Source organism: Nerophis lumbriciformis, linkage group LG14 (genome assembly GCF_033978685.3).
Source record: "Nerophis lumbriciformis linkage group LG14, RoL_Nlum_v2.1, whole genome shotgun sequence".
In the NCBI taxonomy this organism is placed as follows: Eukaryota; Metazoa; Chordata; class Actinopteri; order Syngnathiformes; family Syngnathidae; genus Nerophis; species Nerophis lumbriciformis.
In genome coordinates this window covers 34,397,598-34,413,718 of record NC_084561.2, presented here as the reverse complement: position 1 = coordinate 34,413,718, position 16,121 = coordinate 34,397,598, and the positions used below count along the sequence as shown (strand labels likewise).

General features: G+C 40.9%; 1 protein-coding gene and 1 long non-coding RNA gene across 5 annotated transcripts in view; one reads left to right on the top strand and one right to left on the bottom strand.

Moving 5' to 3' along the window:
- Nucleotides 1-16,121, top strand: part of tns3.2 (tensin 3, tandem duplicate 2) — a 135,220-nt gene that overhangs the window by 90,111 nt on the left and 28,988 nt on the right. For 3 of the 4 annotated variants that reach the window (XM_061975571.2, XM_061975569.2, XM_061975573.2), the window contains exons 6-7: nucleotides 12,033-12,186; nucleotides 14,702-15,126. The exons of the other annotated variant lie outside the window; for it this stretch is intronic. In XM_061975571.2, coding sequence (XP_061831555.2) covers nucleotides 12,033-12,186; nucleotides 14,702-15,126 — 579 coding nt within the window. The remainder of the gene's footprint in view (nucleotides 1-12,032; nucleotides 12,187-14,701; nucleotides 15,127-16,121) is intronic. 4 annotated transcript variants of the gene reach the window in all.
- LOC133616392 (uncharacterized) overlaps nucleotides 1-16,121 on the bottom strand; it is a 58,219-nt gene that overhangs the window by 17,889 nt on the left and 24,209 nt on the right. The gene's annotated exons all lie outside the window — the stretch shown is intronic.

The following is a 16,121-nucleotide window of genomic DNA, read 5'->3' as shown; positions in this document are numbered from 1 at the left end:
TTCAAATAAAATACCCCTAAATTTTGTATTTTATTTTCTTGTTTTTGAACACTGACTTTTTGCAGTGAAACTTTTGGCCTGTACTGTACATGTAATCAATCGGTGTCATAATAGTTTAGTTGATAGCTCAATACACTTTCTTTTTTTGGTAAACACTCAGTGTTTCGGTAGTGACCACTATTTTGTTTGCGAGTTTGTATCATATTCCCTCAACCCTGTTGTCTAATATTAACTCACAACATGCTTGATACTGTGAATATTTCAAACTCCTATGTTTTTTGGTCAATGAAATCATTTATTTTTGGAGAAAACTGCTTATACCAGTTAAAAATAAGTACCCGCGTGGGTTCAGTATTCATTGGCAGCAAAGTGGCGCAGTGGTTAGCGCTCTTGCCTCACAGCGAGAAGGTCCTGAGTTCCATTCTCGAGCTTTTTGTGTGGAGTTTGCATGTTTTGCCCATGACAGCGTGGGTTCCTTCCGGGTACTTCGGATTCCTTCCACCTCCAAAGACATGCACCTGAGGATAGGTTGATTGGCAACACTAAATTGGCCATAGTGAATGAATGTGAGTGTGAATGTTGTCTATCTGTGTTGGCCCTGTGATGAGGTGGCGACTTGTCCAGAGGATCGGATGGTTTCAGTATTCAGAGAAGAAGAAAATATTGACATTACTGTCAGGCTTCTGAAAACTATTGGGCATTACTTTGACTTTGTTTACACTGGACACGGAATCCAATCACAAGTTGCAACTTAGCAGGAAGCAGGAAGTGTTGACCCACAAAGAAGGAGAACAAAACCTTGATTAGGTGGCAGATATATATTTGCAAGGTCATTTTGAAGAAGGATATTTAAAGAGAAACTACATCTTGTGAGACGAGGTCGGTGATGAAATGGGGAAATGCCCGCCATTTCCATTCAAATCAACCGACTCCGAGGTGCTATACGGCATCGAATGGGTGCTACAAATTGTGAGTTCAAATATTTTCACGTTGAATGTTTGTTGCAATTAAAATTTTTACAGTACCACATAAGATATGTTTTAATTGCTAAACCGGGTTTATTGATTTTTAAATGCGCCAGAAAATGCCCAGTCGTGCTTAAATGTTTCTGTATAGTATTTATCCAGCAATGGTCACGTGGTGACATCAATTATGGTATTTTGAAAGGTATTCATTAAAGTCGGACATCACTGAAGGCCTAGGTGGGAAACGCACGGCCTGCCACTGAACGCAATGATGGAGTGACTAAACCGAAAATCTATTAAAATAACATGTTATTTTATGATCCATGATTTATTGTAGCTGGGACCAGTACAAGTCAGTTACATTAAGGCCTCCACTCATTCAAATTCCTCCGTCTCCATTCCTTGAATGAAGCGAGTGGGTGAGAGGTGGGAGTGAATGGGGGTTGGTAGACCGTCTGTCAGAACAAGAAGCTCTTTGACTCACTTTACAGTGACTAATGGTACTTGAGGCTTGCCTGTGGCCTGTGCTCATGTTTGCTGCATGACACATTGTTGTTGGAATGCCATACTGGGCTGTTGGAGTCTACATGCCATTAATTTGCTTTCTGTGTACTCAATCATCTGAAGAATTGCCTCAGTTTATCTTGGAGTTATTTGTTTTTACCTCAAAACACAGTTTTCATGATTATATATTTACTATGTTGCACACTTTTGTGCTGTTTTGCTGGTATATTTGCTTGAGAACAAGAACAAGCATTGAAATACAGTCTTTTTGAAATATGACATACAGTATTTCTGCAGGTTTGCAGGTCGTGGCAATGTTTGAAAACACTCTGGTAATAGGGATATAGTTACATAATCCAAAAAGTGGTAAACAGATGGCCTGATTTTGTTTAGAGCAAGTAGAGTTGGAGGGGGGTCCAGATGACATTTGTATAATTTTCCATGGCACATGTAATTTTTCTAAAGGCTAAAAAATATAGTTGTGTTGTATTTAATTATTCTTCTCAACATTTCTGCTTTTTACCGTGAAATAATACCTTTACGATCTATTTTTAAAATGTCTTTATTTTTGACAATTTCCTGCAATTTAAAAAAATAAATCGCGTTCCAAAATGGTACCTGGGCTGCAACCCCAGACAACCAATTTGGCTTTAAGAGCAAGCATGGCACTGACTTGCGTATTTATGCTTTAAAAGAAGCAGTAAAAAAATACAGAGCGCAGGGCTCTACGATGTCGGTAGGTTTTATTGATGCATCTAAGGCATTTGACAGAGTCAACCATCACAAACTCTTTACCAAGCTGAAGCATAGGGGTGTTTCGGGCATACTTGCCAACCTTGAGACCTCTGAATTCGGGAGATGGGGGGGGGGGGTGTATACAGTATTTTCAAGTATTCCTTATATATATACACATATATATATATATATATATATATATATATATATATATATATATATATATATATATATATATATATATATATATATATATCCGTTCGGCCACCGTGTTCAATGGAGAAGTCTGATCTACAAAATGTGCAGGCAGCATACCCCTTCCCCTTTGAGCTGTCCTAGATGAACTGAAATTATTTTTTCCAATCATTTTGGAACTTGCAAGCGTACTTCTTCTTCTTACTCGTCGTGGCCATGTCTCTTCTTCGTTCTTCTGCTTTGTCTCTGTTGTGTTTCTGGACATTACTACTTGCCGTAGTTTTGAATGCATAATGGGAATCCGGATGTTGTGTGTCAGTGTATTAACGTGCCGGCTGGAATAAACACACGCTGAGAAATAGCTCCGTGCCTGCCTACTTTATGGGTTATAGCAGTGGTCCCCAACCTTTTTGTAGCTGTGGACCGGTCAACGCTTGAAAATTTGTCCCACGGGTCGGGGGGGGGGGGTATTTTTTTTAAATTTATTATTATTATTTTTTTCATAAAGAAATACAATCATGTGTGCTTACGGACTGTATCCCTGCAGACTGTATTGATTAGAGATGTCCGATAATATCGGCCTGCCGATATTATCGGCCGATAAATGCTTTAAAATGTAATATCGGAAATTATCGGTATCGTTTTTTTAATTATCAGTATCGGTTTTTTTTTGTTTTTTTTTTATTAAATCAACATAAAAAACACAAGATACACTTAAAATTAGTACACCAACCCAAAAAACCTTCCTCCCCCATTCAAACTCATTCACACAAAAGGGTTGTTTCTTTCTGTTATTAATATTCTGGTTCCTACATTATATATCAATATATATCAATACAGTCTGCAAGGGATACAGTCCGTAAGCACACATGATTGTGCGTGCTGCTGGTCCACTAATAGTACTAACCTTTAACAGTTGATTTTACTCATTTTCATTCATTACTAGTTTCTATGTAACTGTTTTTATATTGTTTTACTTTCTTTTTTATTCAAGAAAATGTTTTTAATTTATTTATCTTATTCTTTTTTTTTTAAAAGGACCTTATCTTCACCATACCTGGTTGTCCAAATTAGGCATAATAATGTGTTAATTCCACGACTGTATATATCAGTATCGGTTGATATCGGTATCGGTAATTAAGGGTTTGGTCAATATCGGAATATCGGCAAAAAGCCATTATCGGACATCCATAGTATTGATCTATATTGATATATAATGTATATATTGTGTTTTTTTATGTTGATTTAATAAAAATAAAAATAAAATATATATATATATTTTTTTTTTTTATTTCTTGTGCGGCCCGGTACCAATCGGTCCGCGGCCCCAGGCCCGGCCCTAACCAATCTGGCGCCCTAGGCAAGATTTTAGGTGGCGCCCCCCCCCACATCGGCAGTGAAGTGTATATACTCACAAGAACCCGAATAGCTTTGTCTTTGACCTTTTTTTTTTTACTTACAACTATACCTAATATATAAAGGGGTGGAAAAGTCACTATTACCTGCAGGGCAAACATTAGCTAACCAGAAGGCAATAACAATGTAAACAAAAAACACCTGCTTAAAAGATCTAATACAAATGTCCCTGAGGAATGTAAGCTGGGAGTACTGTAATTACCTAACGTTACATTATTATTTTCCATAACAATTTAGCCCCCTCCACAAAATTAACCCGACGTTAAAACAGAACTAGCTATTTATTGATTAGCAATTGCCGAATCATGTAACATTAGCTTAATGCTAAAAAGCCAGGTTACTATCACATTCTGTAACAGACAAATAATTTCATGTAGGCTAACGTTACCTACCTGCTACCTCTGTCTTTTCTCGTTTCTCCTCCTCTTCTTTTCTCTTTTTTCTTCCCTGGGCACCTGACAGTTTTGGCCGTTTTGACATCTTGTGTTGATTTTTTGATGTGGTGACGTCCAAAAAGAGTCATGATACGGGAAGGGAGGGGCGCACCGTGCGGGGGGGAGGGGCGTAATGTTGTAACAAATAATATTTCTATTAAATAGGCTTTACTTTGCATTTTAATTAACGTGGGATTATTTTTATGTATTTAGAAATAATAGTACCAACTTTTTTTTTTTTTTTTTTTCTCCAACATTTGTGGCACTGGCGTGGCGCCCCCTGACGGACGGCGCCCTTAGCATTTGCCTATACGGCCTATGCCACGGGCCGGCCCTGCGCGGCCCGGTACCGGTCTGCAGCCCAATGGTTGGGGACCACTGGGTTATAGATAAACCTATGGATAACGGAGACATATATAATAGTCTCCTTTTCAGGTGAGAGAGGACGCTAAAGGCATTGCCTTTTAAGCACGCCCCCAATATTGTTGGCCGGGTGGAAATCGGGAGAATGGTTGCCCCGGGAGATTTTTGGGAGGGGCACTGAAATTCGGGAGTCTCCCGGGAAAATCGGGAGGGTTGGCAAGTATGGTTCCAGGTAGAATCATACGTATTCTGGCATATTGGTACGACACGCAGACATTGCAGGTAAAATGGGGAAGTAGTTTATCCTCTCTCTTTAGAGTTGGCAATGGGTACAGCAGGGTGGACTTCTATCACCAGGCCTATTTAGTATATGGATGATCTGTCAAGGCAGTTGAGAGAATGCAGAACAGGGTGCATCTTTGGGAACACCTTAATCAATCACTTTATGTACGCTGATGATTTGGCCATTATATCTCCCAGTAGTGCAGGGTTCCAACAGCTTCTTAAAATATGCTCAGACTATGGAGTCAAGTTTGACATCAAGTATAATGCCACAAAGAGTATAGTAATGATATGTTGGACAAAGGAGGATCAACATCTTAATTTCCCAGGTTTCTACTTGTCTGGTCAAACCCCGTCTGTGTGCAACAATGTCAAATACTTAGGCCACATCATCAATGACAAGATGGAGGATGATGCTGACATGCTTAGACAGAGAAGAATGCTGTATATCCAAGCCAATATGCTGGTGAGAAAATGTCACTACTGTTCTGATGAAGCGTAGGTGTGCTTGTTTAGAGCTTACAGCACCCATATATGTACACAGCACCCCTCTGGGTGAGGTTAAAAAAAGAGAGCTTGCGCAAACTCCAGGTTGCATATAATGACTGTCTCAGAATCCTGCTCAGAAAGCCCAGGGGTAGTAGTGCCAGCAAGCTTTTTTGTGATTTAGGGATAAACACCTTTCACGCCACCCTGAGAAAACTGATATTTAAATGTATATGTAGACTGCAGGGGTCCAAGAATGATTTTATTATACAGATAACCAATCCTAGGTGTAGTTCTGTTAGGTATCAATCAATCAACCAATCAAAGTTTATTTATATAGCCCTAAATCACGAGTGTCTCAAAGGGCTGCACAAGCCACAACGACATCCTCGGCTCAGATCTCACATCAGGGCAAAAAAAAACTCAACCCAATGGGATTACAATGAGAAACCTTTTGAGGGGACCGCAGATGTGGGGACGAAGGAGAAGGGGGCAGAGCAGAAAAGAGACGGCGGATCAACTGGTCTAAAAGGGGGGGTGGTCTATTTAAAGGCTAGACTATACAAATGAGTTTTAAGATGGGACTTAAATGCTTCTACTGAGGTAGCATCTCTAACTGTTACAGAGTACTGGAGCCCCAATAGAAAACGCTCTATAGCCCGCAGACTTTTTTTGGACTCTGGGAATACTAATAAGGCGGAGTTCTTTGAGCGCAGATTTCTTGCCGGGACATATGGATCAATACAATCAGCAAGATAGGATGGAGCTAGACCATGTAGTATTCCATATGTTAGTAGTAAAACCTTAAAGTCACATCTTAAGCACACAGGAAGCCAGTGCAAGTGAGCCACTATCGGCGTAATATGATCAAACTTTCTTGTTCTTGTCAAAAGTCTAGCAGCAGCATTTTGTACCAACTGTAATCTTTTAATGCTAGACATAGGTAGACCCGAAAATATTACATTACAGTAATCAAGACGAGACGTAACGAACATGAATAATGATCTCAGTGTCGCTAGTGGACAAAATGGAACAAATTTTAGCAATATTACGGAGATGAAAGAAGGCTGTTTTAGTAACACTCTTAATGTGTGACTCAAACGAGAGAGTTGGGTCAAAGAGTAATTGATTGAGACTTTTATTAGTAGATTGCACAGTACAGTACATATTTCATACAATTTACCACTAAATGGTAACACCCGAATAAGTTTTTCAACTTGTTTAAGTCGGGGTCCACGTTAATCAATAAATATATAATAAATATAAAATATAAATATATACTATCATTCCATATTGATGTGGCATAAAAGGAGAATGAGTTAAGACCTTTGTTAGATCGAAATCTGGGTCTAACGTGGTTTGTGGAGCTCCCCCTGGTGTTGTGGTTATGGCGGTCATTTACGTTATGGAAGTAGTTTGACATGTACTTCGGTATCAGGGAGGTGTAGCGGATTTTATAGACTAGGCTCAGTGCAAGTTGTTTTACTCTGTCCTCCATACCCAGATAATACCCAGATTCTTTACCGAGTCGCCTTGTGTAATTGTTTGGTTGTCAAATGTTAAGGTGGTATTATTAAATAGGTGTTGGTGTCTAGCAGGACCGATAATCAACCTTTCCGTTTTCTTAGTGTTGAGTTGCAAAAAGTTAGCGGACATCCATGGTTTAATTTAATTAAGATACGCCTCCAGCTGACTACACTCCGCCGTGTTGGTCAGCTTTAGGGGCATGTAGAGTTGGGTGTCATCAGAATAACAATGAAAGCTAACACCGCATTTGCGTGTGATGTCACCTAGCGGCAGCATGTAGCATGAAACTCTGTATCTCTGCCTTTTATAGAATGTGTAGACACATTTTTAAAGTATATATATATACATATATATATATATATTTTTTTTTTTAATTGCTGCTTTTATTTATTTATTAAATGCCTTTTACTGAATATGCACAAGCACTGTTTTTAATAGTATGTGATAATGCCTTTTATACTGTATTTTGTTTGTTTTATGTACTGTATGTGGTTGTATGTCTACTTGGACGTTGGAGTCCGCAATAAAGCTTGATGACTTTGGACACCCTTAATTTATGCATTTTAACGGGAAGGGGAAGTGTTACCAAAGAACAAAAAGGGTGTCTCGAGGCTATTTAGCCTAACGAGTTAGGACTCACGCTCGTCAAAGGCTGGAATTGTAAAGTTGTTCTGCACACTTCCACAGCAGATTATGTAATTTCACCTAATTGGGTTAAAATTTGCAAACCAGTAATTATAATCCGCGAATGTGCCGTTGTTTAGTGTCTGCACTGTCGAGAGCTTGGCAGCGTAACCATGTAATACTCTTCCATATCAGTAGGTGGCAGCAGGTAGCTAATTGCTTTGTAGATGTTTGTCGTGATCACAATTTGCAGACGACAGCGGGAAGCAGAGTGCAGGTAAAAAGGTATCTTATGCTTAAACCAAAAATAAACAAAAGGCGAGTGCCGCTAAGATAAGGCATTAAAGCTTAGGGATGGTTATGCGAAATGAAGCTAAAACTGAACTGGCTGCAAAGTAAACAAAAACAGAATGCTGGACGACAGCAAAGACTTAAAGCGTGTGGAGCAAAGACGGCGTCCACAAAGTACATCCGTACATGACATGACAATCAACAATGTCCACACAAAGAAGGATAGCGTCCGCACCACTTAAATAGTCTTGATTGCGAAAACAAAGCAGGTGCGGGGAAAAGCGTTCAAGGAAGACATGAAACTGCTACAGGAAAATACCAACAAAACAGGAAAAGTCACCAAAATAGGAGCGCAAGACAAGAACTAAAACACTACACACAGGAAAACACCATAAACTTCTAATTAAGTCACGGCGTGATGTGACAGGTGGTGACAGTACACCTACTTAGAAACAAGAGCTATAGTAATGCATGCTTGGTTATGGTTTCAATTCATATCCAACAATTGCGAGAACAACTTTTTATTGTCAATATCGGCTACTGAGTTTAATTTTTTTATGTTTTCTGCTGGTGGTGTGCCTCTGGATTTTTTCAATTAAAAAAATGTGCCTTGGCTCAGAAAAGGTTGAAAAACACTGCTCTAATCATTGTTAGTACAGGTTGCACATTAAAATGACAAAAAAAAAAATAAGAAGAGAGTAATTCACTCTCATAAAAACGTAATGATAAAAAGTATTCGATAAAAAAAATGTTGGTCCCATTTGCTTTAATAAAATTTAAATATTTGAATAAGTATCTGAAACAGTACTATTTATTTTCCATGAAAATGTACTTGGTATGATCACATTAATTTTGTCCTAAATTCCAGTTTAGACACGGACTTGAACTTGCATATACTGTATGATCCTCCATGTTGGCACACACAAATTCATCCATTCATTTCATTTCATTCAGAGCAGTAACATAATGTTTTTGCAGCAGGCAAACAAAAACACAAACGCTGGTTTTCTGTAATATAAATGCTATGTTTGTTATGAATAAAGTTGTTTGAAAAAAACAACAACACTGGCTTCCACTGTAGAGACATGAGTCTGCTAGCTCGAGCGTCTCACCTTCGTACCGTGACTGCACATCCCTGCACTAGGAGTCAGCAAAAAAACAAGTATCGGATGATATCGGCTTGTGTCTAAATCTCCAATATAAGCAGTCCTGCATGCAGCATGTTGAGCAAGTAGCTACTGCACACCACAGCCTAGTACACGACAGCAAACAAGCTAGAATAGGGGTCTGCAACCTGGGGATCTGGAGCCACGTGCTGGTCTTCTGCCTCCTTGTTGTGGTGGCCTCAGATTTTGTTTAACCCCGAAGTGAGAGAAGTTAACATTTTTAAAAGAGTTCTATACTTTCCGACTGTCTGTGAGGCTGTGAAATCGCGCAGGCTGAGTACTGAGGCGCTAGAAAGGAGAGTAAAACAGACTGGAAGCCTTTGTGTTCAGTTCAGCTTCTCGAGCAGGGTCGCCCATTACGTCGATCGCGAGCTACCGGTCGATGGCGGAGGGTGGTGTCAGTCGCTTGCCAGCCAGGCATAAAAAAAAATAGACCTAAAAATTAGCGATCTTTAATCTTCACCAAGACGTCTGTGGAAGTTGTGTCCTCGCAGTCCCACTGTCAGACACGGCACAGGAGCCAAGCGTGCAGGTTTTAATATACATAGGTTTTTATCACAATCTTTCTCCCGCAAAACGTGACTTTTCAGTCACGCCCGTGTCCTCTCACTCCTCCTGCTCCCGGCCGCTTACTGTTAAAGACAACAGATGATTAGATTAACACGTACCACCTGTGAAATCTAATCACCTGCCAGCTGTGTCTCGCCGTCAGCACTGCCACGCCCCTGTCTGATGGTGCTCTATCCTCAGCACCATGGACAGAGGCAGTGACCTTTGCTCCTGCAGACAACGCAAGCCATATCTCCCTCCACAACCTCACTTTCGTCACTTGATTAACATTCACGGCAACCGAAGGACTTGTGAGATGACGCTGGCTGCTGCGAGCTCATTATTAAGAAAAAATGACCGACAGGAAGGCAAGAAACACTTTTTATTTCAACAGACTCTCACGCCTACCTAACGTCAAAACTCTAAAGACCGACTGCACAGTTTCTATCTTCACAATAAAAGCGCTGCTTCATCTCCATGAAGCCGAGAATACCACAAAGAAGACTCCGGACTGTTGAACAACTTAAAGGCCTACTGAAATGCGATTTTCTTATTTAAACGGGGATAGCAGGTCCATTCTATGTGTCATACTTGATCATTTCGCGATATTGCCATATTTTGCTGAAAGGAATTAGTAGAGAACATCGACGATAAAGTTCATAACTTTTGGTCGCTGATAAAAAAGCCTTGCCTGTACCGGAAGTAGCAGACGATATGCGCGTGACGTCACAGGTTGCGGAGCTCCTCACATACGCACATTGTTTACAATCATGGCCACCAGCAGCGAGAGCGATTCGTACGGATAAAGTGACGATTTCCCCATTAATTTGAGCGAGGATGAAAGATTTGTGGATGAGGAAAGTGAGAGTGAAGGACTAAAGGGCAGTGGGAGCGATTCAGATAGGGAAGATGCTGTGAGAGGCGGGTGGGACCTGATATTCAGCTGGGAATGACTAAAACAGTAAATAAACACAAGACATATACATACTCTATTAGCCACAACACAACCAGGCTTATATTTAATATGCCACAAATTAATCCCGCATTACAAACACCTCCCCCCTCCCGTCCATATAACCCACCAATACAACTCAAACACCTGCACAACACACTCAATCCCACAGCCCAAAGTACCGTTCACCTCCCCAAAGTTCATACAGCACACATATTTCCCCAAAGTCCCCAAAGTTACGTACGTGACATGCACATAGCGGCACGCACGTACGGGCAAGCGATCAAATGTTTGGAAGCCGCAGCTGCATGCGTACTCACGGTACCGCGTCTGCGTATCCAACTCAAAGTCCTCCTGGTAAGAGTCTCTGTTGTCCCAGTTCTCCACAGGCCAATGGTAAAGCTTGACTGTCATCTTCCGGGAATGTAAACAATGAAACACTGGCTGTGTTATCTGGCACACCAGTCAAGGGGTGCATTCTACGGCGGGGGTGTGTTATCCAGCACAACACCTGCCGCAATACACCGCTTCCCACCTACAGCTTTCTTCTTTGCTGTCTCCATTGTTCATTGAACAAATTGCAAAAGATTCATCAACACAGATGTCCAGAATACTTTGAAATTTTTTGATGAAAACAGACGACTTAATAGCTGGCCACCATGCTGTCCCAAAATGTCCTCTACAATCTGTGACGTCACGCGCTGACGTCATCATACCGAGACGTTTTCAGCAGGATATTTCACGCAAAATTTAAAATTGCACTTTAGTAAGCTAACCCGGCCGTATTGGCATGTGTTGCAATGTTAAGATTTCATCATTGATATATAAACTATCAGACTGTGTGGTCGGTAGTAGTGGGTTTCAGTAGGCCTTTAATAGTGCTATTATGAAGTGCAATGTGCACTATTTTTTTTCCTGCAATTTCAAATGCACTTGTTCTAATAAATAAATACAGCGTTTTAAAAGCATACACAATCTGTGTAAATATATTAGTCTCTGGTTAAAAGGACTTGAAAGGTCTTGAAACTGAAAATGCAGGACTTGGGACTTGACTTGAGACTTTCCAGTCTTGACTCGAGACTTGCCAGTCTTGACTCGAGACTTGCCTGTCTTGACTCGAGACTTTAGGGCAAAGACTTGAGACTTACTTATGACTTGCAAAACAATGAATTGGTCCCACCTCAGGTAAATACTGCATGGATTAGCACTTCTCGAGTTGTAGTGAATGGTTTTATTATTTGGTTATATTTGACGGACCAAACTAAAAGCCTGAAAACCTGATGTGCCTCACAGGGCGTCTAATTAAGGACCCTGCTATACAAGGTGTTGCTAAAGTCTAGCTTTATTGCATCAAGTTCTTTTGCCTCACAGATGTTGGAAATCATACTGAAAATGTTATTATTCCTATTGAATAACATGTTGTTCAAACATTATATGCAGTAATGCATTGGTATCAAAACGTTAGGTAAGCACTCTAAAGTGAAAAACCTAGCAATTGTATGGTACTTCCTTCTATTAAAATATAACCCTTTTTTTCCCCTAGATTCTCGAAGTTTCCTGGACAGTGCAAACCACACAGGCTCTAGTGACGGAGAGCTATTCAGATCTGACGTGTCTGTGAGTTCTGCTTCCTGTCCACGGGTGTTCGGTTCCATGTGTTCTGTGTCGTCAAACAGTCCCCTCCCACACTCAGACAGGTACAGACACCATGTACGCAATGTGTGTGTTTTTATGGCATGTAGCAAAAAGAAACTTACAAAATCAAGCGTAGATAATTGGTTGGATGATATTTTCCTGTAATACTCAAAGGCTAAAATCGCTAATTACCGTTTATTAAAAGATGATAAAAATGAACTGGAAATAATATTTTTTTTTAAATCCAACGTAAAGTAGCAAGAAACACGTCAATAATGAATAAAGCAAAACATGTTCTAGACCAAAAATCACTTCATATTCTCTACTGCTCACTCGAGTTGCCATATCTGAGTTATAGCGCTCCATTCACTAAGGGTGTTACAAAATAGATCAATTAGAGTAATACATAATGTTGGATATAGAGAACAACATACAACCCCTTTTTTTTTTTTATCACAAATATTGAAATTCAACGATTTGGTGCATTTGCCAACAGCTAAAATTACAAAGCAAACTATAACCTGTTACCCAAGAATGTACAACAATTCTTCTCAACAAAAGAGGAGAAATATAACCTTAGAGGAAAATCTATTTTAAAACATTGGTATGCACAAACAACACTTAAAACCTTTTAGCATATCAGTATGTGGAATAAAGTGTTCACAAAGTACACAGAACAACAATTATGATGAACAACTTGAACCCTTTTTTTTTCTTTTGAGATTGAGATTATTTATGTATTTAATATTTGTTTACTTACTATGGTATATTATTTATTTATTCACTGTTCTGTGAATAAATACATAGCCGGTAAAACACGGACGTAGGGGATACTTGCCAACCCTCCCGATTTTCCCGGGAAACTCCCGAATTTCAGTGCCTCTCCCGAAAATCTCCCGGGGCAACCATTCTCCCGATTTCCACCCGGACAACAATATTGGGGGCGTGCCTTAAAGGCACTGCCTTTAGCGTCCTCTACAACCTGTCATCACGTCCGCTTTTCCTCCATACAAAACAGCGTGCCGGCCCAGTGACATAATATATGCGGCTTTTACACACACACAAGTGAATGCCATGCATACTTGATCAATAGCCATACAGGTCACACTGAGGGTGGCCGTATAAACTTTAACTCTGTTACAAATATGCGCCACGCTGTGAACCCACACCAAACAAGAATGACAAACACATTTCGGGAGAACATCCGCACCGTAACGCAACATATACACAACAGAACAAATACCCAGAACCCCTTGCAGCACTAACTCTTCCGGGACGCTACAATACACACCCCCCGCTAACACCCCCCCCCACCTCAACCCCCCCACCCCCCCTTCTCCCGAATTCGGAGGTCTCAAGGTTGGCAAGTATACTCTAGTACAGGGGTGTCAAACTCAAATACAGAGTGGGCCAAAATTTATAACTGAACAAAGCCGCGGGCCAAGGTTGAACAAATTAACATTTTAATAGGGACCCAAACAAGTTTTGCATTGAATATTGAACAAGCAAGGCTTATATAACTTTATAGTGACATGCAAAATCGAGTTTCAGATAATAGTAATAATAATTAAAAAATATCAATGGCATATCAAATACGATTTAAATAAAAATTGAATGCCTCTTTTCTATTTGCAGCCTTCTGAGGTAAATATCAACATTAACTTTTCCCACAGGCTAATAAATTAGAAAATAAAACAACAATGAATAAACCAACCATTCAGGACTTTAAACTGCTCAGTTTGCACTGATCAAATCTGATGTGCCCAAGCCAGATACCTAGCATCTTTTCTTGGATGCTAGTTCATTAATGTCAGGGATCAGGCTTTGAGCTGAGGCAACCTTCATTATCGAACGAAGGTGTTCATCAGTCATTATATCTCGTAGTCCACCCGGACCACAGTCTTGGGGGCGTGCCTTAAAGGCACTGCCTTTAAGGTCCTCTACAAGCTGTCGTCACGTCCGCTTTTCATCCATTCTAACAACGTGCCGGCCCAGTCACAAGATATGTGCAGCTTCTGTACGCACACACACGTGAATGCAACGCATACTTGATCAACAGGTTACACTGATGGTTGCTGTATAAACAACTTTAACACTGTTAGAAATATATGCCACACTGTGAATCTACACCAAACAAGAATGACAAACACATTTCGGGAGAACATCCGCACTGTAACACAACATAGACACAATAGAACAAATACCCAGAACCCCTTGCAGCACTAACTCTTTCGGGACGCTACAATACAACCCCCTCCCCTGCTACCACCAAACCCCGTTAATTTACATTATTTAATGCATCCAGCGGGGCATCAAAACAAAATTAGGCATAATGTGTTAATTCCACGACTGTGTATATCTGTATCGGTTGATATCGGAATCGGTAATTAAGAGTTGGACAATATCGGAATATCGGATATCGGCAAAAAAGCCATTATCGGACATCCTTAATTACATTGTATCGTATGCATGTTCCAAATAAACTGAAACTGAACTGAACTGAACTGAACAGTTTTTACCATCGAACAACTAATTTTCCTTCTTCTTCCTCCAAATATGTCGCCCTGTTCTGCACAGTTGCACGCCGCCTCCAGTGTGGCACCAGCAAACTCCAAACTCCTCGCAGCCCTCAACTCCTATCAAGCGCAGCACGCCAAATGTCCAGGGTTCTCCTTGGGGGTCTCGCAGAGGCTTGGTTGGGGGTCCAGAAGTCCACATGGCGACCGAAATCCCAGACGTGTGTTCGTTATTGACAGTAAATGGCAACCTGGAGCACAGCCTGCTGGAAGCCATGAGGGACCTCAGGGTCTTGAGCCTCGGTGGAGATGAGGACCTCCCTCCGCTGTTGCCCGAAAAGAGGAGAGGGGGTGAGGGTGGTGAGCTTGGCTCCTGCTCAACTTCTCTGAGTGCGGTTTCAAGTCCTCACAGTGGAATCGGTGTCAGCCTGCCTTTCTCGTCACTGACCCCTGACCTCTTAAGTGGGGCCCCATCAAGTGGAGCAGGTACTCATACAACGTTCGCACAACATGGATCCTAAAGTGCCCAACGCCACTTTTTATGTAATAATTTATGAAAAAACTAATTGGCATAAGCATGTGCATATCTAATGATGATAATAATATTGAGAATAATAATAATGAATCATTTTAATAAAGACACCCAAAGCGTTCTATAGTGACACCCAATATTTATTCAGGCCACATTTACACATTGGCTGATCTGCTTCACCACAAAACAACCTTCAGTACACTATCAGAACATTCTGTATACAGTACAGGCTAAAAGTTTGGACACCTTCTCATTTAGTACGTTTTCTTTATTTTCATGACTATTTACATTGTAGATTGTCACTGAATGCATCAAAACTACGAATGAACACGTGGAATTATGTACTGAACAAAAAAAGGTGAAATAATAATAATAACAGATTTTATATTAGTGTCTTCAAAATATCAATCAATCAATCAATCAATCTTTATTTATATAGCCCTAAATCACAAGTGTCTCAAAGGGCTGCACAAGCCACAACGACATCCTCGGTACAAAGCCCACATACGGGCAAGGAAAAACTCACCCCAGTGGGACGTCGATGTGAATGACTATGAGAAACCTTGGAGAGGACCGCATATGTGGGTAACCCCCCCCCTCTAGGGGAGACCGAAAGCAATGGATGTCGAGTGGGTCTGACATAATATTGTGAGAGTCCAGTCCATAGTGGATCCAACATAATAGTAAGAGTCCAGTCCATAGTGGGGCCAGCAGGACACCATCCCGAGCGGAGACGGGTCAGCAGTGCAGAGATGTTCCCAGCCGATGCACAGGCGAGCGGTCCACCCCGGGTCCCGACTCTGGACAGCCAGCACTTCATCCATGGCCACCGGACCTGTGCCCCCCCCCCCTCAAGGAAAAGGGGAGCAGAGGAGAAAAGAAAAGAAACGGCAGATCAACTGGTCTAACAGGGGGGCTATTTAAAGGCTAGAGTATACAAATGAGTTTT